The following is a 24,683-nucleotide window of genomic DNA, read 5'->3' as shown; positions in this document are numbered from 1 at the left end:
TTTACATTTGAAACTAAAACATTAGAAGTTATATATAAATTGGTAGAAAACTGAAGCAGGAAAATGTAAAATGGGAGAAGGAAGTGATTGGAATAAAAACAGGCTGTCTGGCGGACAGCCGATTGTCTGGTTCATTACAATATAGGCATATATTTCTATGCTAGAGTAAAACAACAGAAAGAGGACAAAGTAAACACATTCCAATGTAATATATGCAGTCAACCTCAGATGTATGGAACTTGAATGGGATTGCAAAATAGTTTGATGTATCTTTACATCTTTAATCTAATATATGCCTAGCTTATCTGAAATTTCCGCATGCCTCAGACAGTGTCCGGAGACTGTAAAAAGCAGGAACATAAAATTTGCTTTTCCAAGGCCATGTTGAATGTTAACTTATTTGGCATAAAAGTTGGCACAAACATCAACTAATTTTTTTCTCGCGAATGTTGCAAATCACTCGCACTGCTGAATGGGCTTTGCAACACTAACCCTAAATGCCTACGTTGTCTGGACACGAGACCACAGTGCACTGTGCATGCATCGAAGTGCTTGTTGTGCGTTTTATTCAAGATAAGGTCAAAATGGGATGCACCGTGGAAGCAAACTAGCCTCTATGGATAGGCGCTGTGCTGCCATCAGTGAACTTGCACTGCAAATTGTGTGTGAACATGCCCGGCTGCATGTCAGTTTCAATACACCGTTTAAATGGCTGATCATCATTTATGAAAAACAAGCCAGTTGGACTGTTGGGTTTCAGTACCATCTTTTTGTTGGAAGCAGTTGTCCTCGCTTCTCAACCACCCTATGAAAGCCTGCGCATGCCTTGCATGCCACTCTGCGCTCCAATGCATCGCAGCCACTGTGTCTTTTCGTTATCGGCCCTTCCCCTCTAGCCCCAATGTCAGTGACTGCCAACCACGTACACACACAACTATTTATTTCGAAAGCATGGCTTTAAACTTGCAGAACATCCCAGGTTATTCCCACTCACCTGTAACTGTGCTCGGCGCTGAATCTTGTGTGCCACTGCCACATTAGGAGGGGTTTTAATGCCACAGCGTTAAGGGGGGCGTGTTGCAAAAAAGCCAGCGTCCAGCGTCGGACGTCGTTTCAGCACAAATATTTTCTAACCAGCTATACCCAGCCCTCCATGTGGTGCAAGGAAGCTACTGAACTAATTGAATTTCTCAAGCTAAAATACGTAGAAAAATCAAAGTATGACCTGCACACAACCCATGGACATGGTAGCATCGGATTGTAATTTTACTATTCAAGAAAACATAATTCTGTTACGCAAAAACTCAAAGAAACCCTTTTTCCAGCATTTCACCATTCATAGACCGGCCACGGCGTCTGCCATTGCGCGCACCGGTGTGTTAGTATCTCGGGGGCCACGAAGTGGCATGTTGGTTTCTTGCAGTACCTCCAGATGGCGCTCGCCTCCGCCGCATTTCTACCAGAAAGCCCACCTTTGTGCATAGTGTTTGCGGCGAGCGTTTCGCAGTAAACATTACAGTTACATAAGCTCCAGTTGCCGGGAGGCGTGACAAGCAGTCGAAGATCTTTTAATGCTATCACGTTCCACTCTTAAAGGCGAAGCTTAAGCGTCCATCTTTTTTTCTTCTAAGAGCAGATGTGGCGTGTGATGGTTTTGTTAAATTCGAACTGCACTGTGAAGATCTATCTAAGTAGAGGTTGGGGTCAGTTTTTTGGCAGCTCGTGGAATACTAAAATGTTCGCGGAAAGCCTTAGTCTACAACGAGACCAACCCAGCGGTGCAGCTTCTCCAGTTCAGCATCCCCTGCCTGGAGCCACTCGGACTAAGTATTGGTTGTCATCCAGGCTTTCTTATGGAATGCGTATCGGACCGGAAGGCCTTTTGCATTATTGAAGCAGAGTGGCGATCTGCTCTTGAAAATAATGAATGACTGTAGTTTGCATGAGTCATCCATATACGCAGCAAGCAAATCTGAGAGCACACTGCTTGTTTTTCCTCCATGGCACATACCGCCCATCACATTCAATCTGTTTGACAGCGTCTACCAAAACAGTGCAGTTTCAAATTTGTCGGCATTAAATATTTCTGATGACGTGGGAAGTGATCGCATCTCTGAGTTCCATGTACGCTTAGTAAATCACTGTGCTTTTGCATGGGACTTTCAGGTGGATTTTACAATAGTTCAATACAGACAATAGTCAACTTCCGATTTTTCGGACTCTCTAGGGGCGACAAAAATGTCCGAAAAATCGGGCAGTCTGAAAAAATGAATGCATGCACTTTACTGCCCCCAAAGGCTCAAATCGCCACAGGCACTATGGAAATACCTCTGAAGGCCTGCCAGTACAGGGTGATAGTATGATGAGTGCATGGTGACGACATTATGATGATGACACAATGGCAGCAATGGCTTCTTGGTGAAGGCATTGAAGGCTTGACGAAGTCGGTGTGACGACGATGGCGCAACCAGGACAGCATGATGATGTGATAACAATGATGGCATTACAACAGTGGCATAATCACTATCGAGTGACGACAGTGTAAGAGAGAATGCCATCAGCGGAACTATGGGCAGGCAGGCAGGCAGGCTCAAAACAGCTGAAGTAAACAAAAAATGCTAATTGCATTAAAAAGCATGAGGGGGACGTTCAGCATAAGCAAAATATAAGGTATGTTTTGAGATGAAGTAGCAGGCAAAGCCTCTAGTGTCATTTGCAATCTTTTTGATCTTCGTGCCTTTCACATCAGATCATGCTCAACCAACACGTCCAGCTATCCATCCTAACGTCTTTTTGATGTAACATGTTTTTATGTTTGGAAAATGTTGAATGTACAAAAATAGTCGTCTTTGCATTCTTCTGTTTAGTTTAACGGAATGGTACACCAACTGCATGCTCAAGCACACACACACCCAGCTATCCATCCTAACGTCTTTTTGATGTAACATGTTTTTATGCTTGGAAAATATTTAATGTACAAAAATAGTCGTCTTTGCATTCTTCTGTTTAGTTTAACGGAATGGTACACCAACTGCATGCTCAAGCACACACACACCCAGCTATTCATCCTAACGTCTTTTTGATGTAACATGTTTTTATGCTTGGAAAATGTATAAAAATAGTCGTCTTTACATTCTTCTGTAGAGTTTAACGGAATGGTACACCAACTGCATGCTCAAGCACACACACGCCCAGCTATCCATCCTAACGTCTTTTCGATGTAACATGTTTCTATGCTTGGAAAACATTTAATCTACAAAAATAGTTGTCTGCATTCTTCTGTTGAGTTTAATGGAATGGTACACCAACTGCATGCTCAAGCACACAGTAACACCATTTCTACATTTGCTCCCAAAATTTGCTGCAGTGTACATGGTTTCGAAATTCGAAAGGAAAAAAAAATTTGTTTCCCAATTGTACTACCTGTGATGCAAGATTTTAGCTCTATATAATGCGACAGAGGGGTTATTTTCCTGCTGCTATTTAAATGTATAATTAAATGCAAACAGGTATTCAATTTCATCTGGCATAGCTAGCCAGTTAATTCACTTCTATGCTTTTCACTGCATGTTACTCATCAAAATCAACTAGATGCACAGTTCTACACTGTGAAACTTATTATACAGAGGTTTACAGTCAGAACATACTGTCAGAACTAGAACTGTTCATTGTCAGAACTAGGACTTGCTGCAATGTGCACTGTGAGCCGTGCATGCTCTCTTCTGCTGTTCCTGACAACTAGCGTGCCTCCAATAAAAACTCCAGCCGTAACTCTTATGTCTGTTTCCCATGTGAAGTAGCGAGCCTCTCTCTAAGCTGCAGCATGTGTATTTTCATCAAGCGACCACGCTTTTTACTCAATTGGAACATTTGGATCGCATTTCAACTTGGCACCTCAACTGTTCCACCAGCATGCAGATTGTTCTTGGCTATTGAAGCTGTTGGCAATGCAGCCTTGTCTTAAAAGAACTCTTTTGTTGGTGTATTATGTCCATGGTAAAGAGCACAACTACTGTTTAGCATAGCCTTGGGTACAAATGGTGGGCCTCCGTACATTTATTGTAGCCTAAGGATGCAGTGACAGGAATTTGTTCCATTTTTGTAGCCATAGCCATCAGCATCATAGCCACATGTTAGCAAACTTGCTCATACTCAAAGTTACTTAGGAGTTTTAGTGAGTCCCAGTGAATCAGAGCTTGCATGAGCATGAGGGAAAAGAATAACTGGATACAAGGGACAAAGTTTTTTGTTAGCTACAACCATATGAAAAAAACTGAATAGTAAAGCTGAACAGTAAGTCTGCATTCCATTCAATTCCAATTTAATTCCATGAGACTACATCCGACGCAGAGTCCACACGATCTCGAGTCCGTGTATCCACAAATGAGGTTCGTTCGAACTGGCAAGTTTAGTTCTAATGTCAGGGAGGAGCTGAATAAAGGGATTGTCAGTCAAGCTAAATTTCGTTGACGTAAGGCACCAAGTTATACAGTTAACTGTGCACACGCTTTACTGCATAAAGGCAGTTCACCACACCAGTTAACCCTACAGTGCTAGGTGTTCTTTAAATTCACATGCTATTTATTGGCAGTATGTTTTATTTACCTGCCATGGTGGTGTAGTGGCTATGGCATTGTACTGTTAAGCCCAAGGGTGCAGGCTCAAATCCCGGCCACGGCGGCTGCATTTCAATGTGGGTGAAGCGCCCGTGTACCATGCATTGGGTGCACATTAAAGAACCCCAGGTGGTCAAACTTAACCTGGAGTACCGCTACAGCATGCCTCATAATCAAATCATGGTTTCGGAGTGTAAAGGAGGACAATAAAGGGGAACAAAAATAAAATTAACAGTACTGTATGATTCCAATTAAAACAATTTACAAGTTGACAGTGCAGACATACATAGAATTCATGAAAGGAAAGAAAAACGTAGTAGAGCAGAGGCAAAGTAATGTAACCATCGAACATGCAAACACAAACATATATAAGGACAATATCAAACTTATCAAATGAGAATCGTTCAACATAGACAATACAAGTACAAAGTAAGGAAAAGGCGCTGTACAAAAATATAAAGTACAGCGAAGTGAATACAAACAAAAATATTCATGGGAACATAACGAGAAATAAGCAAAATAGTTATGTAATAAAGCACACTGGGGGAACCAATCAGTAGAGCAATTAACAGGGGTGGTTGCCTGGACATCATGAATGAGGTCTTGGAATTTGCTGTTGTTAGTTTTGGTGGCAATGTGTGGTGGCAACTGGTTGCAGTCCTTTATTATGCATGGTGTGAAAGATTCTGCGTAATGTCTAGAGCGGCATATTACGTGTTACTTTCTTAGGGTGGTCCCAACATGGAAAGGTGGCTGCTGGTTGCCGGATGATGTCATGGAAAAGTGATGAGTGAGCAAGTTTGTGGCAGTGCGAAAGACACAATCGTGTGCAATGTTTTAAAGCTGTTACACTACTGAAGTGTGAATGTTCTGAATATATGAAGCAAACTGCAAGATTTTGAAGGGCTTCGATGTCGATAAAAATGCCGAGTTTATACGGATCTGAAATGGCAGATGCATATTTAATTTTGGGTCGGATTAATGTGGTGTAAGCAAGTTTACATAGGTGACTAGGTGGCTGGCTAATGTTACGTTTAAGATGTCTGAAAGAATGATTAGCAGAAGCTAGAGTTGGTGTTAATGTGGTACTGCCATGGTAAGTCTGATTGTAAATGAAGTACTAGGGGTCCATGGCAAACATGGTTAGTAAATGACAACCTTTTTTTTAGTATGGTTAAGTGGTATTAGCCAGGCTGAGCGCCATGCACTTATCACATCAAGGTATAATTGTTATAATTGCTGGCCAGTATCGCAGGATACCGTACAATATATAGTGCAATCATCAATAAATAGTCCATTTCTGGATGACAGCAAAGGTGGAAGGTTAATATAGAGTAGAAGTAGTAATGGCCCAACCCCTCTGCCCTGAGCTACACCAGAAGTGATGTGTTTGAATAATGAGGGAGTCATTAACAGAGGTTAATTGCACTTTGCTGAACATTTTGCAAATTTAGCCCCTTGATGTCAGATTATTAAACGGGAGCAAAAAATTTCAGACTTTGTTGTTTATTTGGCTTTTGCCCCTATAATAAAAAACTACACTGGCAAAATTGATAGCACTGCTGTATTTCTCAAAACCCTAGCCCATCTTCGACAAACGCTGACAGTTTATGCAGGGGGCACATAAAGAAATTGAGCTTTATCTTGAGAAAATTTATAATTTCACTCTTGCTGACTCAAATGCTAGTGGAAATTTAAGAATGTGTACTTGTGTTTTTTGAGGCAGAGATTAACGTTGACTTGGAGCAAGTAAGAACAGTCTGTTCATTACAGTTAGGTTGTTTGGACTTCTGCAGCATGTCATTTACGAGTGGCCAGTGGTGCGCACTCTCGTTCTGACACCCACAGTTGAAACTGGCTTCGCGAGGCTCTTCCTCTTCGCCACTAAGAATGTTTTCATGGATGAAAACAGCTTGGTGCTCTGCTTTGGAGCAGTGTCTCTTTCCTGTTATACAGCATGCTCCTTCATAGGAAAATTCTGAAGTGTTCAACCGTAGCCTTCACTCTCTTACCTTCGGGCACTTCCTTGGCATTGCAGCACCTTGCATATCACTGCAGGGTGTCTTCGCCCAGTCCATCATTTGTACTGCTAAGAAGCATGTATTCGGAGCGATTGCACTTTTTGTCTTCCTCGTTCTCGCTATGGGTGTGGATTATTGGAGATGTGTTTTGAAGTCTGCACGCACAGTTCTTGTGCCTGTCGTTGCTGAGACTCCTGTCATCAGTATTGCCTTCCTGTGGAATTCGTGTCCTCAACCAACTTGATCCATCGAAAAAAGGGTGTGATTTTGTGGATTCGTTATATGAAATGAGCACATCACCTTGAGATTAGTTCAAACCCTTCTCTAAGCTACGCACCCACAAACAAAAATAAACAATGCATGTTGCATTGTTTGCAAGTGCTGCATTGCAGCAGAATCCATAACACTGCCAGCATCGTGACAAAAGGTGTCAATGGTCTAAATTTAAATCTGCTAAAGCTGCTAAATCATGCATCTGTGGTATTTGTTTACTTATTATACAGTCCATTGTCGCCTAACCATGGGAGTACAAAACAAGGCACGAACTCCTGGTGTTGCAAATTAGCGGTATAGAGAAAATCCAAGCATCTCACAACTAAAACTAGTATGGAAGGTTTATACACATAATAGTAAATGTTAAGGTGTGCAAGAACAATAGCCAATGTTATTTTACGACCAGTCTCATCTCCTATATTGGTAAACAACGAAAAAAAATTTGAAATAGCGCATGCTCGACTACAGCATAGTTATCTCGGTGCACGCTTGCTTCTCATTCAGGTTGACCAGATATGGCAATTGAAAATTTTCGATCAAGGTGCTGTCTAGGGAGAGCACAGACCAAAACCAGCCCATAATTTCATGCAAGACTACGATTGCAAATGAGCCATGCTGTGCCTGATCTTCGGGATCACTTATTTAGTGGAGCTCACTCCGAGCCCAGTTTGTTTGAGCTAGCCCGAGGCAAACATTTTTTTTTCTTTGCGAGCAAGTCTGAGTGACTTCTGTTTATTTTGCCTAAAAGTGGCCATAACCTGTATGAACATTGTGACGGTCACGCCAGTTATATGTGCAGAGCAAGTGTAACTAATTGCGGTCATTAAGTTGGCGCTTATTTGGTACTATGCAAAGCTTTTGCAGGTGTCTTCACTAATGATTAAACTGTCAGTTGGTAAATGCTATGCCAACTCACCTGCTCAGGTGCAGTTTTCACAATAGTTAGTCATAAAATTGTGGGCACTACGTAGATGTGCTCATTACTCTGCATAATAAATAAAATTGGATAAAGTACACTTCCATTTTTCATCTAATTGTACTAGTCACGTGAGCCTTAGCTAATTGTACTAGTCACGTGCGCCTTGGCTTCTGTTCCTAATGGTGCTTGCATCTGTTTTGTTTGCTTCAGAACACCAAGACTGCCCAAGCTGCCATGTGAAGAGATGCCACCAGCTTCAGCTGAAGACTATTGAATACCGTTTTGCGCTGGCCAATCCAACTCATGCACTTTGTGATGTTAGCCTGTTAAGCCATACCTTGAGGTTGCACACATTGCCTGTTTCTGCTCTTGTTTTCTTGTGCACATGCTTTGAGAGATAGGTCACCTTTTCTTTACTGTTTTATTTTATAACTATTTTTCCTTCTCTTTCCTGGAAGCTTGTGTTCTGGCATTGAAAAGCCTAATAAGTAATTTGTGTGGCGATATCTTTCATGTGTGAGGCGCTTTGGCAAGATCTTACAAGGCAGAATTTTTTGTGGCAGTCTGCAAATAGTAATTGTGAATTTTGTGTTGACTTACTTTAAAGGCTTAGCTAACTGGATTGCTTCAGCTTAACTTAAACGAATGTCTGCATGTTAATGTTTCAAGTGTCCTGTGACAGTGTCTTTTAAAAAAAAGAAAAGTTTTACAGCTTTGCTAACTATATTAATTATTTACAACAAACAGTTTCGTCTGTTTATTGTTTTGTTCTATTTTTATAGCTATTAGTGAATTTCAGAAGTTCTGCTAACAAAGCCTTGCATTATTGCAGTGGAACTTTACGAAGCCCTGTATATTAAACTTAGCCGTTCGCAGCTCAATGTAGCTGCCAGTAATGGTAGCAGACATAATCTAAATGAATGCTTGAAAATGAAGTACATGTTCAATGTCATGAGCTGAAAGGCAACCTGCATTGGCATGTATCATGGTCTTATTCCTTCATTGCTAAAAAAAACCTGTGGCTTATTCTGCCTAGTCATATGTGCTTTGAAATTTATTATTTAATGATGTCATCTTGTGTTCTTTTTGTAGTAAATTGGTTTAGCCATAAGCATATGCAAGTTGTCGCTTGTTGTTCGCATGCTACAGCTTGAATTGTATATAATATAGCATGTCGCCAGGTACACGTTACTCGTGGTCCTGCAAGCATGCAGTTTGTTTAATATTAATACTGTACACCGCTGCTCTCTGAAAAAAAAAAATGATTCTATATTTCTCCCTTAATTTTGGTTACGTAATCCACCAAGCTTTCGTCCCTTTTGTAGCATGTAGCAGGAGCTTGTGCTGTTCATTCTTCATGTGTATTGTATAGATGTGTTCAAGGTGATTCAGGCAAATTTAATGAAGTGGCTGATGTATCACAAAAGGGTCAATATTTTAGTCATATTTTGCTAAGAAAACAATTAAAATAAGATTAAAAGCAGAGGTATTGTTTCCTAAAAGCTATTAAAAATGATAGCTCACCAGTCAGTATGCTTCCAAGTTCCTGATGTGACCAAGTAAAGCTTTTCCTGCTTTTTAGTTCTTCGAGGTATAAATTGTTTTTAATTCCATTTTATTACGTGCCGATTGGAAGCTCCCACACCCGAGAGGCAACATCACGAGAAATCTGCTCACTGAAATTCCTTTAACAACCACCCCTCTCATTGTTATGTATCTCGGGGTGTAGCGATTTTATAGCGTCTCCATTAAGAGCATTGCTGCTGACCACTTGCTATGTGCCGTTGGAAAGTGCACACATTTCGAGGATGTGTGAATAGTTTGCTGATTAAATCTTCATAGCAAGAAAAAGGCCATAATAGACTGTCCAACTTATCCGTGCTTTGTGTTATGTTTAGAACAATGCCTTTAAGAGTATTTCATTGTATAAAACTTCCCTTCATGACCCCCCTTTTTTTTTTCTTTCTTTTGTGATAAAGGTTTTATGTTGTGTTCAGTTTCTGTTCTTACTCTAAGAATGTTATGTCAAGTTTTAATGTCATTAAAAGGTGACCTTTCATTCTGTGTGAAAGGTGTGTGTGTGTGTTGCATTTTCATGCATGCTAATTGCGCCATATGCATTTGCACTGTGGTTGATGTGAAGTGTTTGCTCTGCCACATGTATAGGATGGTAAGCGTCCTGTTCATCTCCTGCCAGTGGCTTGTGTTCCAATGACATGCAAACAGACTGGTAACGAGTTTCTAGAATCATTTCAGCCTGTGTTAAGAACTAGCTCTGCAATGTTGTTCTTTCACCTGGTACATTCTAGTGCTGAATGCCAGTGCTTTAAAAAAAACTGTTCACATGCTTGTGTGTCTCCAGTGATGCATTGTAGGGCAAGTTGACACATATTTTAGCATATGGCAGCTTCAGTGTAACAGCAAGTAAGCAGTCGTCTTTGCACATTCTTCTGTGTAGCACTGAGACTATTATGCCCAGCTACTGCCAAAATTGATCTGCTGGTATCTAAGATGGTAGATTTGGTTTTCGGTTTTAGAATGTGCCAAGTTTCAGAAGCATTGCATTCTGAATCTTTTTGAGTGCACATTTAGGATTGAGGTTGGAACAGACATTGCAAATATTGCATGCCTTGTAGCATGTTGCACCAGTCTTGGTGCAGGCTTGAAATTAAAGCTGCAGTGAAAGAGAAAAATGGTGACTTTCATCCTTGGTATACCAAACTGCTGCAACAGCTTAGCGTTAGCAGCACATGTACAGCTTCAGACACATTTTGCCTGCTCAATTTTATGGGTGCCATCCAGTGTTGTAAGATGGTGTATTTAATGCAAAATCTTCTGCCACCCACTTTTCAAGAGTAGTGACAGCAGAGCTTGCTGTACGTATACAATTCACAGCTCCTTGAAGACAGCCTAATGGAGCCAACTCTTTACAGCATCTACAAAATTTATAAGCTAACATGTTTTCAGTTAAGTCCAAGTGCTATGTAAAACTGACCTGACATTGCAACTTGGCTTGCCACAAATGTTTCTTGGCACCCTGTATCGCTACAGTGACACTTCTGGGATGCCACATTCTTCAGTCACAGTGAACTGTACACATCTTATGTTGTACATTCTGCATCATTAACTAAAGGAAAAGGCGTTCTTTCAGTCCGGTGTGATCACTGGGAAATGTCCTTACAAGGACTAAACCTAGCAGATTTGTAACTTGCAGTTCAGGGCTATTTTTCTTGCCTTTTAGTTGAATTGTCATAGCTGTGCATAAATGTAGCCAACTCTAACACTTGTTTCATAGCACACTTACTGCTCTCCAAATAATCATTCCTGCCATGAAACCTTTGTGCAGCCACTGTATGCAATGTTTAAATAAAGGTTCCATTCATGTTATCTGAAATTTGACTACTGCATATCTGTGCTATACTGCATTGTGTTATGCTTAACAATTATGTTCTAACTTGGTTTTGACTGAAGTCTGCACAGGCCTGAAGAGTATTAAATGTGCATATATATATTCGCACTTCTGCTATGAACCCTTTCGTTGCTTTGAAAGCTTTTAAAAATTGAGACCCTGCATCTGTATGGCAGATCCTGATATGACAGTGATAGTCTAAAAGATGTGGGCTGTGCTTATAAGAATTCTTAATTGTCTAGCTGGAAATGTTGTGCTAATATGGGGTGAATGGGTGTAGCAAAGTCACTGGCAACAACTGTAGTTTCACCTTTGTTTGTGCTTTTGTCAGCAGCTGGGTGGTAGCATCACTGGAGGTAACCAGTAGTAGCTAAACAATCTGCACTCTGTGCCACAGAATAGGAAACATTTTCCCAATGTGATGCCCGTAAAGCTGTCAGTACCACATTCATCCAGTTTACTTCCAGTATTCATTAGGTCTTCGTGATTAATGCAAGAAATAACTTGATAGCCAGTTTTTTAGAGTAAGCAAATTGCTAGGTGTGTACACCCAAATTTGAGTAATGCAAAAATGGGCAAACATTTGTTGTGCATGAACTGAGCAGCTCCATCAGTGCTGGAATTCTCATGGCCTGCAGCATGAAGCTTGCAGGCCATAATGATACATGGTGTGCTGGTAATTCACAATGCTTCATGGAGTATGCTTCGTGTATATAAAAAAAAAAAGCTATTTTAGCATCTGGAGCCGAACTGGAAAAAGCCAAGTGTATGCTGCTAAAAGCATACACAAAAAAAAAATGAAAAATTAAAATGTCTTTGAACTTGTCTGGGTGCTGAAAACAGTGGATACAGGTACCCAAAAACATGTGCTGATGTACCCTATAGTAGTGGAAACTCCAGCATTCAGTGTAGTATGGACTTGCTTGTTTGTTCAAATATGTCGAAGTCCAGTCAACTGTCGGCTACCCAGCTGTAAGAGCAGGTGCATCACATTCCTTTTGTAAGTTCTAAAACAGCATTCCATGGGTATGCTGGGACAATAATAGATTCCTGTGCAAATTGGTTAAAAATAACCAGTGAGGTTACTCTCTGAAACTTGTGCAAGCGGCATGCCTGTTGTGCATGTTTAAAACTGGTTTCATGGAGAATTAGGCTGAGAAAACTTGTTCAGCTCATGAAAACATTTGTGGGTAAGAATGCTATGTTATTTCTAGAACTCAACTAACAAGGCGTGATTTGCTCTATGAAGCACACCTAAGGGGAACTGAGTGGTACAAGATTGTTTACCACTGCCATTGCTACTTAAGCTGTACAGACTAGTACATCACAAAATGTACACTATGTAAGTGATTAATGCAGACTGATGCTATGAACTAATGCCAGGGGATCAGGTGGATGGGCTTAACAGCTCAAAATTTCAGTGAGGCTTTATAGTAAAGGAGTAGCAGTAAGCACAATGGTGCAAGCCTGGTGCACTGATATTGGTTCATCTTCAGGGATAATTTTGGGAAATTTGGCTAGTACCGAACGCATTGGTGTCTGTGGGTGACAGCATTCCTGACACTATGCTGAGGCACTGTGTCAGGAATGCTGTAGCCATAGATGCCAATGCATCCGGTGCTAGTCATGAGAAATCTTGTGAAAGTATCCCCAAAAGTGAACGACCGAGAATACTGCCCCTGTTTTGCACACTGGTGTACTTAGATCTGGCACTGATTGCTCACTTTACCTAACTTCATCCAAGATGGACTAGTGTTCAGTTTATGCCTACAAGGGTGCTCTTTAACCCCTCCAGGTTCTACAGGCACAATTGTGCATGCGTAGGTAGTCACTCAAAATTAGAAGGGCTGATTCAAATTATATTTAAATGTATTGCAAACACCTTGAAGCACTTCTGATTGGGCCTGCACTGCAAGTTTCAAAAATAAGTGAAAAGCGCTTTAGTAAAATAAGTTGGAAGGTAGACTGCTGGATGTTTTCATTGCATGCCAGTTTGTCTTCATGTTGTGGGTTTGCTTCTTTGTTTTCAGCGTTTTGTATCAGGCATATTTTCAAGCATCTGGACAGGTGCTGCCCAAGTGTACTAGACTTGAAATAGCTGAGATTCTAATATTTGATGTTCCTATAGACTTCTCACATTCTGTGAACTTAAGAAAACGCTCCGAATAATTAAAAATTCCTCATTTGTTCTGCAGCTGTATAGTTTTCACGATTCTGAAGGTACAAGAACTGTGATGGAATTAAATTTTCAGTGCACAATTCATTGGTGCCCGAAGGGGTTAATCTGATTGAAAAAAAGGCACATGTCCTCCTGCATGGCTTTTCTAACTTGCACAGAGGTTTTTACATTGAGCAGCAACCTCGTAACATGTCAAAGTAGTTGGCAGCCCTGTGGCAACATGGAAGCATGCCGAATCCGTTTCAGCTGCCAGTGATGAGGTTTTGAATGCTCGGAACTACTGTGAAGGGAAAAGTGGCTAGAAGTATTATGCAGCGTGTTCATGTGCATTCAGCCTGCATTTTTCACTTGTAGCTGTCTGGCAGCACTTATGTCTGCTGTGAGTGTGCTCTGCTTTTGAAGCAGAAAAAAGTCCATCCTTCTGGAAAAATGGTAGAAGATAGTCTCAATACCATTGGTAAACTTGTTGACTATCTTGTCTCCTGTCCCCTTTATTGATAAAATGGGGGAGGGGGGAAAGTATTTTTATGCTGTTCCAGTTTTGGCAGATGTGCCCTTTTCTTTGTATGGGTTGGTTGTTGCATGTTTGCAGCCAGTCTATTACGGTGCAAACACTGGTAACGTCCAGATGTTAGCTTATGCATATGGTAGTTATTTTATGTGCATTGTAGTAATAGCCTTTAGTCTAGTGTGCTGTGGATTGACATCTTGGTTTTATTTTGTCAGCTGGTGCTGTATGTCTTGTGAGGAATAAAAATATTTACAAAGACTGTCAAAAGCATGTACTGTCCTGCTATATGTCACAGTCCAATTAGTGGCAAAAAACATCTGGAAAAGGACACTGAAGAGAAGCTAAATTGGTTTAGACTGATCTATTCCAAAACTCGTTTTCTTAAGCTTTTGTAGGAAGAGGTTTGTTACTGTAACAGAATACCAGTGTCTTTTTTTTTTCATTATTGTACTAATTCATCAATGCGATCTCATTGATTTAAATTTATTTTCTGGTATTTTGACTTGTTATGGTACAGTAAAAGTTCTGTAAACTTAAGGTCAGTGTTTGGCTGCTTTAGAATTCAATATAGTGCATCTCTACCAATAAAAAATTAAATAGGCCCGAGCAGACACCATCAAAATTCATGACCTCAAAGCAAGCTGGTGTGGAAATTTCAAGGTAGCGTTACCAGTCCATCTTTAATTTGTTTTTATCTTTTCCGACTTATTGAGCCTCCTTTCAGAGTAAGAGGATTTTTTTTTTAGTTTAGAAGTGTTATAAAACTGAACATCTTTCTCTTTAGTATCCCTTTAATGCCATAGTCCATACCAAAAACTATCCCACTATGTCCTGTCCACAGCAGGTAACATGGATGTTGTCAAGACGGTAGCATTCAAAGAAGGCACCACAACCTATCGGGCCAGGGACCATCCACTGTTAAAATTGGCTGTCTGGCTTAGTGTGACACGTTAATACTTTTTCTTTCTCTCAAGTGTATTCATTGCAAGGAGACTGAAATATGCACTGAGTGTGTACTTGGCAGCTGGTAGCCAAGACAGCCATAGTTACGCCATGACATCGTTCAAGTGAAGGCTAAAAGCAGCAATGGCTCATAGTTCGTGCCAGATTGCATGACATTATTAAACCAAAATTTTGATGCAAATCTCGCCATCACACACCATAGCACAAGAGCTTTCCTTCACCTTAAACCACCGCGTTCATAGAGTGAAGTTTCACAGATGCTCACAGAATATGTTGGCGCTGTATATGCATGGAGTGATTGGTTAATGGGTTTTAATGGCGCAAGGGCGAGTTCTGGCCAAAGAGTGCCAAACTTTGTATGCATAAATGAATTGCTGCATATGTGCAAAGTTCAACCACCACGTGTCCGCACTACTGCGAAACAGCTGATCACTGTCTATAATGTAGCTGCTTCAGTTGTGCAAATGTCCCAGAATTTTTTATTAAAGTAAGTGTAGAACAGTAATGTGACATATAGTGTTTGCCAGATATAGTGTTTGCCAGGAAACGAGAAAAAAGTGCAAGCCTGGAATTATGTAGACTTGAAAAACTTTGTTGAATAACAATTTATCTTTTGCCATATTGTGCTACCCAGTTTTGTAACTGTAACAGTGATGTTCTATTCATGCAGTACAACAAACTTATTTGTATACCAGAAGATAAAACCATTGTTTTGATGCAGCTGTGTGAATTCCACTTCGTGAAATTTGAAATATTTTGTTACAATAGGAACACTATTTTGCTTGTGCTGTTGTGTGCAATATTAATTTAGCAAAAACATGATGCAGCAGACAAATTAGATTAAAACTACTTAAAAAATATCAAATAAGATAATCAGAACTGCACATGGGATGGGAGGCCCACAAATGGAACAGAAATGGTGCATGGCTCTGGCATTGTGATCTGTGAAATATATTGCTCTACATGCTTGCCAAATCTTCCAAATTTTTCATAAAGTTTACGAATTAGGGATTGTTATAAGATTTTATGGATGTTGTGTCAATTGCGAAAAATCTTTTTCACTCTACAGTCTTTTCAACTTTCCATTGGAAGTCTTCTGATGCTGTAAGGATGCCAGATGGGTACTTGCTTTAACCAAGTTTATACAGGCGAGTTCCCTTAAACAGGCGAAATTGGCAACAGCAATGTTGATGAAAAAGTCATTGTGATCTACAAACAAAGTGTTGCTTGTCAGTCTCTGCTGTCCATAGTTTTCTACAGTTTCTGTGTTGCATCTAAAGGTAAATCATCATTAATAAAAATGTGCGTGTATCCAACAAAGGAGAACTGCTTAGGGCAATCTTTAATTAAAGATTAGTTCTATTCCTCCTCTCTTCTCCCCTTAGTGTCTTGTTGGCAGGATTTTATGAATTGTAACATTAATGGGTTGGTAGGTATGGTTGTGTGGCACATTTGTATGCAAGCATAGTGCTAACATTGCCCCAACCAGGCCCACCAGGGCCAAGACAGCTTAACGATCCTCTTCCAGCCACATTATTGTTGGCTTTTGTCATTGCCTGAAACACTGCAAGAAGGCTAGTGCGACGGAATAAAAGAAACATGCTGTGTTTCAAAAGCCTGAAAAAGAAAGAGGGTGGTGGGAAGCAGGAAACACCATTCCTTTATTTTTTCTCCTCCCTCCCCCGACCCCCCTTTTTTTTAACATCTTGGCCTCTTTCACCTTACTCTATGCACCAGCTTATTCTGCTCCCCCATTGAGGGCCGGGGAGAGCGAGCTATGTGTGCATAGATGCTGCTAAGAAAAGCAGTTGTTGCTTTCACGAAGACAAGTCCCCTTGTTGATATGTTGGCTCCAGTGACATTCCTTGTTTGACTTGTGCTCATCACTTCTATCTTCCATCTTCCTGTGACCTTCTGTCTTGTCTGGACCACCCATGAATGTTGTTTCAGATGAGCTCATGCCAGTGCACCTTAACTGGTAGCATAGCGTGACTTGAGAAATTTTATAGGCAAAGCCATTATACAAGACATCTTATGGGCATATCGAGCTGCTTGTCTCTACGTAACGAAAAAAAAATTAATTACAATAAAAAGACTATGTTTCAATACCATCATATGCTCAGAAAACATTGCATAAATGTAAAAATGCGTTAAACATTTCCTACACTTTTGAAAAACTGTCCTGGTTAATAAAAACATTACAAAATTGCATGATGCTGTATTTACTAGTATGTAGTCACTCATTTGTTAAACCAATTCACATTTAAATTCACCAAATATGTGTGCTGAAGACATATTTTCATTTGTGAGCCAGCTGTTCTAACCAGTGTACTGCAGCAGTTTCATTGAGGTGATGGAATTACACATAGCAAAGCTCATATTCCAGTATGGATTGTAAGAGGGAAGGTTTGACTGGTAAAATTGGAAGCTATCACAGCTGAATGACATACAGCATTGGCATTGGGAAGCACAGCGTGAACGTTGAGCATCGGAAACCCTCAAGTAGTCCCGGGCTCACTTAAACAGCGCAGCTGAAGCTCCGCATTTGTCACGTTTGATATCCTAAAGGAGCCCTGAAACAGCTTTTCACAAAACTTGGGCAACACGCTGGAGTGAGTGCAATGCTTCTCAAGGAAAATTTCAGCAAAGACAAGTTTGAAAAGGAAGTAATATGAATGGAGATATAAAGAATGCAATGTCTTCATTTTTCCTCAGCTCACCAGTTCCTGTCAGCCAGGGTAGTGCCCAATAGCAGTGCCTTCCTTATCGCTTTTTTCTTCTTTTTGTATTGAACTAACGGTAGCACTTCCAGGTTGGCATCTAACAAAGGTGCCAAAAAGCTACAAAGGAGAGGTTACAGGATAACTGGGATGCATTAAAAAGACACTAAAGGGAGAAATAAGTTGAGCTGTATATTAGTAGATTACTCTTCTACAATCCAAAAACATTGTGCAGAAGCCATCGACAATGAGTGTCAATGTAAGCGAATAGCCCTAACGAATCAGCAAACAAGCGAACAAGAGAGAGACCACCAATCATAGACTGACCCTTGACCACTGACCAACCACAAAAATGGCTTGAAGAGCCAAAGAAAGCTATTTGCTTTAAAAACCACTTACCGTGAGGGGAGGCTTGATAAGGCTAGAAAAGACACAAAAACGAAAGACAGGTGGCGATGCCACCTTGAAGTTCCCGCACCAGCTTGCCATGATGTCATGAATTTTGACGGTATCTGCTCAGGCATAGTTAATTTTTTATTATTAAAGATGCACTGCACTGTACTCTAAAGGAGTGAAAGAATTAGCTTTTCTTCTGCTCCCCCATGGTGCTAATACAAGAAAATGCTTTGAAATCCATGACTGTGCACTGATCATGGTATACGAGCGCTGGGGTTTCGATGCGAAACTTCAAAAATGGACATTCAGCCTTCATTTTCTCTTTTAGTAATCAATCTCTTACCGTAAAATTAATGAAAATGAAGCTTTCAGTGAATAATTTATCAGTCTGAACTGATTCAGTGTTAAGTGTGCAATCTTGCTTTACCGTTTCCTAGATCTGGAGGAATGTGCATGCGTGCGAGCTTCTGCTCGCAATTTATGTTCATAAATGATCGCCCAATGGCTAGCGTCTATGGGCCATCATGCCTGCTTTAATGTCATCGTCTATGCCACCTAGGGAGTAAAAAAGTGGTGGCCTCAAAAGTCGTAGGAGAGAGAAAGCATCTATTATGCAAGATTGTAGATTCGTTGATGCATGCAGCTGAATAATATCTGGTTTGCATTGTGCACAGATTGAGAACATTTTTTTACCATGTTTAAAGGTGTTTCACTGCCTCTGTAACATTCAATCAGATTTCAAGCCCTCTCACTGTGCAACCGGACTATGCAATTCCATTATACAGTCAAATATTTTACATTCTTATCAGGCAACCATGCTTTGGGCTCTCTCGTGCGACCAGATTTTGTAATTTCATTGCACAGTCAGACTTCGCGTTCTCAGTGTGCAACCAGATTTAGCAAAAGTGACATTTGGGTGAGTTGGCTTAGCTTCATCTTGGGTAAGCAGCGCAACACGACTTGGCACCCTCACAGCTCCCATCATTGCACCTCTTCTGTATATTATGCCTGAAGAGTCACATAGCTTTTGTTCAGTGTGCACACATATGTACTATAGCTTAGCTGAATGTCTAGAACAGAAAAATGCAGTTCACCACAGCAACACTAAATTTTGAGTTATAACCCATAAGAGTTAACCGTGCCTTATGGAAGCTGCATTAACAATGGTCGTCTGACAACAGGCCATTGATAACAGAAAGGCCAAGATACAGGATGTTGATCTCCAGCTACTTCTGAACCATAATCATGCCTTATGGTGACTACCAATTCTAGTGGTGGCAGTTGGTAAGCACAAGCATTTTGCTGCAAGTGTAGCCTAGCAGTATGTCAAAGTGAGCCCATATGTGGGCTTCTTGAAATGTTTAGCTTCTACTTGTACACGAGCTATCATAAGCACTTGCATCACAGCAAGTAAGTTACACAGCAACAGTTGCTCTTCACAAGCACGAACACTGGTATATTGTTCAGTGACCGTTGAGCTTCGACATGTGACAGCAATATTTACAAGTTCTTGAGTGCTCCAAATGGCATTAGTATTCGCTTTTTTTTTTTCAAATTGCAGCTAAACATATGGCTCAAAATGCAACCGTACAAGACTAGCACAAATGATTTTTCTCCCATTTTCATGCCCCTATCTCATTCTTAAAATTAAATGTAGGGCAATGCACATTGACAGGAAGTACTCTCCAACCGTTATTCATGAGCTACACATATCCACGATATTGGCACTCACATGCATACAATAACTCCACCCACAAATGCTCGTCGATTCCGGCCAATGCAGCCATGATGTTTGTACAGTACACCAAGATTACATACGAGCTTTAGCAAGTATAAAAAAATCACTAGAAGTTGTAGCCACTGATAAAGCGGAAGTGCTTGCACTGATGACCACCCAAGGCCTACCACATACAATGTTAAGTAGGCACTCACAATATTTATGCAGTCCATGTGAAGTATGGAAGAGCATTATGTTGCTAGGTCTTAAACCATGGAATAAGCTCCAGGCTTAACAATTCAAGGTCATGGTAAATCATTCCATTTGCATGTTCAAAAAATTTATGAAGGTAAGCAGTCCACTGCACATCAACTTGAGACTTCTGTTACTTTGTGAGAAACACTATTTCATAATTGCAACTATTTTACAGAATGTATAAAAGTGAATCGCTAACATTTGCACATGTTGGTTTGATACTAAAGGAGGTGACTAATCAACATTCAGGCAGCAGTTACTGCACAATTAAATCATTTGCTGTAACTAGGTAACAGAATCTACATTCAAACCTATTTTAACACTAAAGAAAGGACAATGGAGTCAGCTGCTGCCTTTCATACTAGTACTGCGAGTCCACACTAATGTTGCTGTGGTTACAGTCACAACAATGCATTTCTTCAGCTCACTTTTGTTGTTTCTGTGAACCCAACAGGCAATAAGCTCAACAAATGCCCCCATTTGCTGCACCAGTCTTCATATGCAAATGAAAATTCCGTGAGGCCAACACTTAAGTTCCATTCATGCAACTTTATTCACGGATGCTGGTGATTTACAAGATAAACGACGCTGCAAAGATGAATGACTCAGCAGCATGACAAAATTACTTCACACAAAAGTGCTCCCTCTGTGCAATGGTCAAAAGATTTAAAATTTAGATATATCAGTTAAAAAGAAATAGTTCATCCTCTTGACTACTTTCGAAGTCTGTGTCCTCCACTTCTTCGTCGGAGTCTTCACAGTTTTCTTTCAGCCTTTCTTTCTCTAACATGGCCTCCAGATTCCGGAGTCCTTTTGCCACCACGTTTACATTCTGACTTTTTTTTATATACCTAGACTTTGGCGTTGAGGATTTCATATTGGCAGCATGTCCTTGCTTACGGAGTGCCTGCATGATCGCAGCTGCTGGTATGGGCGATTCTGGTGTCGATGCACTGCCCACACTAGAAAATGAAAACTGGCTCTTCCCAGGGCTGAGATGAGGGGAATTTGGCACAGGTGTTGTCATTCTAGATGCCCGGAAATCAGACAGATCATCCCATTGCTCCGACATGACAAAGTAATCTGGGATGTTGGCAGCTGAGGCCCGAGCCTGGTAAATGTCGTCGCAAGCTTCCTTTGCTGCCAGTGCATCTGTCAGCTTCTTGATTTGCGCCTTGCGTTTGAGAGTGCCCTTCCTAGCTGTTATTGCCAGCAGTGCTTCTGTGGATTCGCTTGCTTTGGACTTTAGGTCCTGACTTGGAGCATTTGTGCTGTGACCTCGCTTGCATGGTTGTGGTTTTGCAAAAGGCTCAACTTGTTCGCTGCGACCCATTTTCGATGTACTTGGGACACCCAACTCAGATGTCCTCTGACTTTCAGATGCTGTCTGCTCTACTTGTACTTCACTTTTGGAGGCGTTAGTACCTTCACCACTGTGCTGTCTGGGAGAGTCTGCATGACTGCCTGTACTATGAACTTTTACTGACATTTGTTGCTTTCGTGAACTCCTCTTTTTTCTGCCAGTGCCATTACTGTGCTTTTTGACACGATCATTTTTCACAGCTTTAGCTTCAGAAATATCTCCAGTGGTTGTCTTCTCAGGCAATGTTAGAGGTGAAGATGTGGCTACAGATTTCATTATTGGTTCTCTTTGGTTCTTGGAGTGAACATCCTCTTGATTTACATCATCTTGAAGTCCTGTGGAAGTCTCACTTGGCTTCTGCTTGCCTACTGTAGCCCTACTAGACATAGTGCGTGATGCAACCTTTGCTGCAACATTGGTTTGAGAAATACCTCTGGATGTTTTCTTGGTGGGCAACAATTCAGGTGAAGACGCCAGAGAATGTTTTCTTTTTGGTGCTCTTCTTTGACTAACAGTGCCATCCTGACGTCCCGATGAACCTGTACTTAATTTCTGTTTGCGTGAGGCTGACTTAGAATTAACATCAGTTTTGCAGCTGGTCTTAGACATACCAGCTGAACATGTGCTAGCACGCTTTCTTGTTGATGCTATTCTTCGGTTCAAGGAAACACCCCTTTGTCCTGTCACCTCATTCTGATGTCCTGATGAACTGTCACTCAATTTCTGTTCACCTTTGCCCGACACTGACCCTGCACTGCCAGTGTTAAACTTGGTGCTTGAGGCACGCCGTGTTCTGACTATGGGAGAACTGCGCGGTGCTTCATCCTCGGTTGCTTTCTCCTGCTCTGCAACTGTGTTTTTGCCCGATGTGCTACTTCTGCGTAGAGCAGCTGTTCGTTGCTTGCCAACTGCAGTGCAGTGAAAAGTTCCCAGGTTCAATTTGTGCTTAGCTGACAAATCAATGCGCGATTTGCCAGCGAGTGGACTGGCGAGTGCACAACTCCTTGTGCTATACCGACGTTTTTCCTGCACTTCAGGGTGACGGTTGCTCTTTCTTGCGGGCTTGTTTTGGGTCCCTGATGACTTCTTTCCATCCAATTTCGGTTTTACTGGTATAGACTCTGCACTGTCCGTTTTACTCCTAGTGTGTGATGGACGCTGCTCGTTAATGGTGGAACTGCACTCTCCCAGACTATCAGTTGCTTTCTGCTGCTTTGCAAACATGTTGTCATGGGATGTACGGCTTCTGTGTGGAACATCTGTTTGCTGTTTCCCACTTGCTGTACTCTGAACACTGTCCAAGTTGAGCTTATGCTTAGCTGGCAACACATGTAGTGACTTGGCTCCAAGCTTGCCTTTAGATTCAGTGTTCTTGCTTGGAGAGTAGTGCCCACTTCTAGTCTGCACACTTTCACTTGCACTGTGTCTGCATTCATGTTCTGTACGGAGAATGCTATCTTCTGCAACCTCATTCCGGTGCTCTGACAGTGAACTTTTGTTGTCCACTTTTTGCCTGGCTGAATTCAACTCAGTAATGCTTGACTTATTGGTGCGCAATGAATACTGCTTCCCAATAATAGTGGAAGTGCACTTTCTCAGACCTTTGGTTGCTTTCTGCGGCCTTGCAGATAACATGTCACGTTTACAACTTCTGAGCTGCATGCCTGTTTGCTCCATGCCACAAGCACTCTGGCGAGAACTGTCCATGCTAGACGTGCACGTAGCTGGCAAAACGCATGGTGACTTTGCTTTAACCTCGAGTTCACTCTTTCTAGCAGGATTACGGCCGATCCTGGTCTGCACACTTCTACTGCTTTTGCATTCGTCTACCTTCTCTGGATCATAACCACAGTGCCTTTGTTCACCTCTGGAAGACCTTTGGCCACCACCTAATTTCAGTTCCTTTTTCTGCTTTGTGCCTTTCTTCTGTCCTTGACTATATTCCTTTCTGTGCATCCGTGTTGCTAGTACTGGTAAAGCTAGTTTGGCTACAGGCAATGCAGTAACACTGGCAGGTTTTAGGAATGCAGTTTTTTTATCTGTGTTGCCAGAAATGCTCTGCTCCTTCACTAGCATTTTACAAGTTGAAGCTGTTTTGATCTGTTCATTCGCATCACGAGTAGCCTGCTTATCTTGCTTTGTGCTCCGCAAGTTTCGCTGTGCACTAGCCGGTCGTGCCCGTGTACACTCTTCATCAGTACGTCCCCCTGGTACACCACGGGCCTGCGTGGCAGGGCATGAACGACTTCTCAAAAGTGTGCCCATAGTTGGTTCAAGTTCCTTCTGTACCTTGCTCCTTGCTTTGCCAGAAAGTGGTACTTGAGTGAAACTTGACTGGTTTCTTGTTTTCGTCCCAGATCTCGACGCACGACTAGGCGTGCTGCTGCTCGGTCCCACCGCACTGGCTCCGTCCACTATTTCCAACAATACCGCCGCAGGTAGTCTTTCAACGACAATTTTGACTTTCTTCAGGAGCACAGGAGAAGTTTTGCTACCGGCAATGCCCACGCTGCTTTTGGGAGTCGATTGTTGCTTGGTAGACGAAGACGCCGAGGCGAATGTAGCACGGCTCTGTCGTTGATGTCTGTGCTGCTGCGAGTTGGACACACCGTGTCGCTGCATCTTCTGGAAACTTTCATCAGCAGGACAACGCTGACGAGGGTGGGCTCGGTCCTTCAACGTGATTTCGGCTTCACGGCAACCCCGGCACTTCGTGGTGAATTCCTGCTCTGACCAACCCCGTATGACTTTTCTCCAGTTCTCTGGCACGCCATGCACAAATGCGTCGAGTATTCTGGATGGAATGTTTCCTTCCATACCCGAAACTCGGTCGAACGGTCCCACAAGCTCGTACCTCTTGCCATCAACACACTCGATACGTCTTCTACTCAGGCGATTAAGAATATCTGCTGTAGCCACGAACTTGCCACTTATTTCACAATAACCTTCGATCCGAACATCGCAGGTACTAGAAGGCGCAATTCCCCAGTCTGTCAAGCGCATTATTTTCGAAAGCTTGCAGCGGCCGAACGTTCGAATGCGAGACGCCTCGAGCCGGCCCTGCCAGAGCTCGAACAAGCATTCGCGCCTAAACCAAAAACGTGCGAAGTAGCGCAGGCCCCGCACACTCTCAAGTTCCAACGATCGCCACAGAGGGCAAAAGATAAACCGCGGCGCGTACCAGCATAAGCGCGCAAGTGGAGCTACTGTAATTTTTTCGCGTACTTAAGTTTGTATTTTTTCTGCTAGAGGCGCTCAACGCGGCGGAAAATTGTATCTATAAATGTACATATAATAACCGTCAAACATAATTAACATGCCATATTTTTGCAAAATAAGCA

At 41.7% G+C, this 24,683-nt stretch overlaps 2 protein-coding genes across 2 annotated transcripts in view; one reads left to right on the top strand and one right to left on the bottom strand.

Moving 5' to 3' along the window:
• Positions 1-13,847, top strand: part of Flo1 (flotillin-1) — a 103,113-nt gene extending 89,266 nt beyond the window's left edge. Inside the window, exon 11 of the mRNA XM_075691215.1 lies at positions 8,040-13,847. Coding sequence (XP_075547330.1) covers positions 8,040-8,069 — 30 coding nt within the window. The 3' untranslated portion in view covers positions 8,070-13,847. The remainder of the gene's footprint in view (positions 1-8,039) is intronic.
• A 6,661-nt stretch (positions 13,848-20,508) lies between these two features.
• On the bottom strand, positions 20,509-24,441 carry LOC142581516 (uncharacterized). The gene has a single exon (XM_075691214.1). It carries the CDS (start codon positions 24,343-24,345, stop codon positions 20,662-20,664), a length of 3,684 nt encoding a protein of 1,227 aa, XP_075547329.1. The 5' UTR covers positions 24,346-24,441; the 3' UTR covers positions 20,509-20,661.
• Positions 24,442-24,683: the final 242 nt, after the last annotated feature.

The sequence above is a fragment of the Dermacentor variabilis genome, chromosome 1 (genome assembly GCF_050947875.1).
Source record: "Dermacentor variabilis isolate Ectoservices chromosome 1, ASM5094787v1, whole genome shotgun sequence".
Lineage (NCBI taxonomy): Eukaryota > Metazoa > Arthropoda > Arachnida > Ixodida > Ixodidae > Dermacentor > Dermacentor variabilis.
This window is presented reverse-complemented; position numbering and strand designations above follow the sequence as displayed.

Excerpts from the sequence above, each read along its gene's own strand:
- LOC142581516 (XM_075691214.1), bottom strand. The coding sequence starts at position 24,345 with ATGCGCTTGACAGACTGGGGAATTGCGCCTTCTAGTACCTGCGATGTT.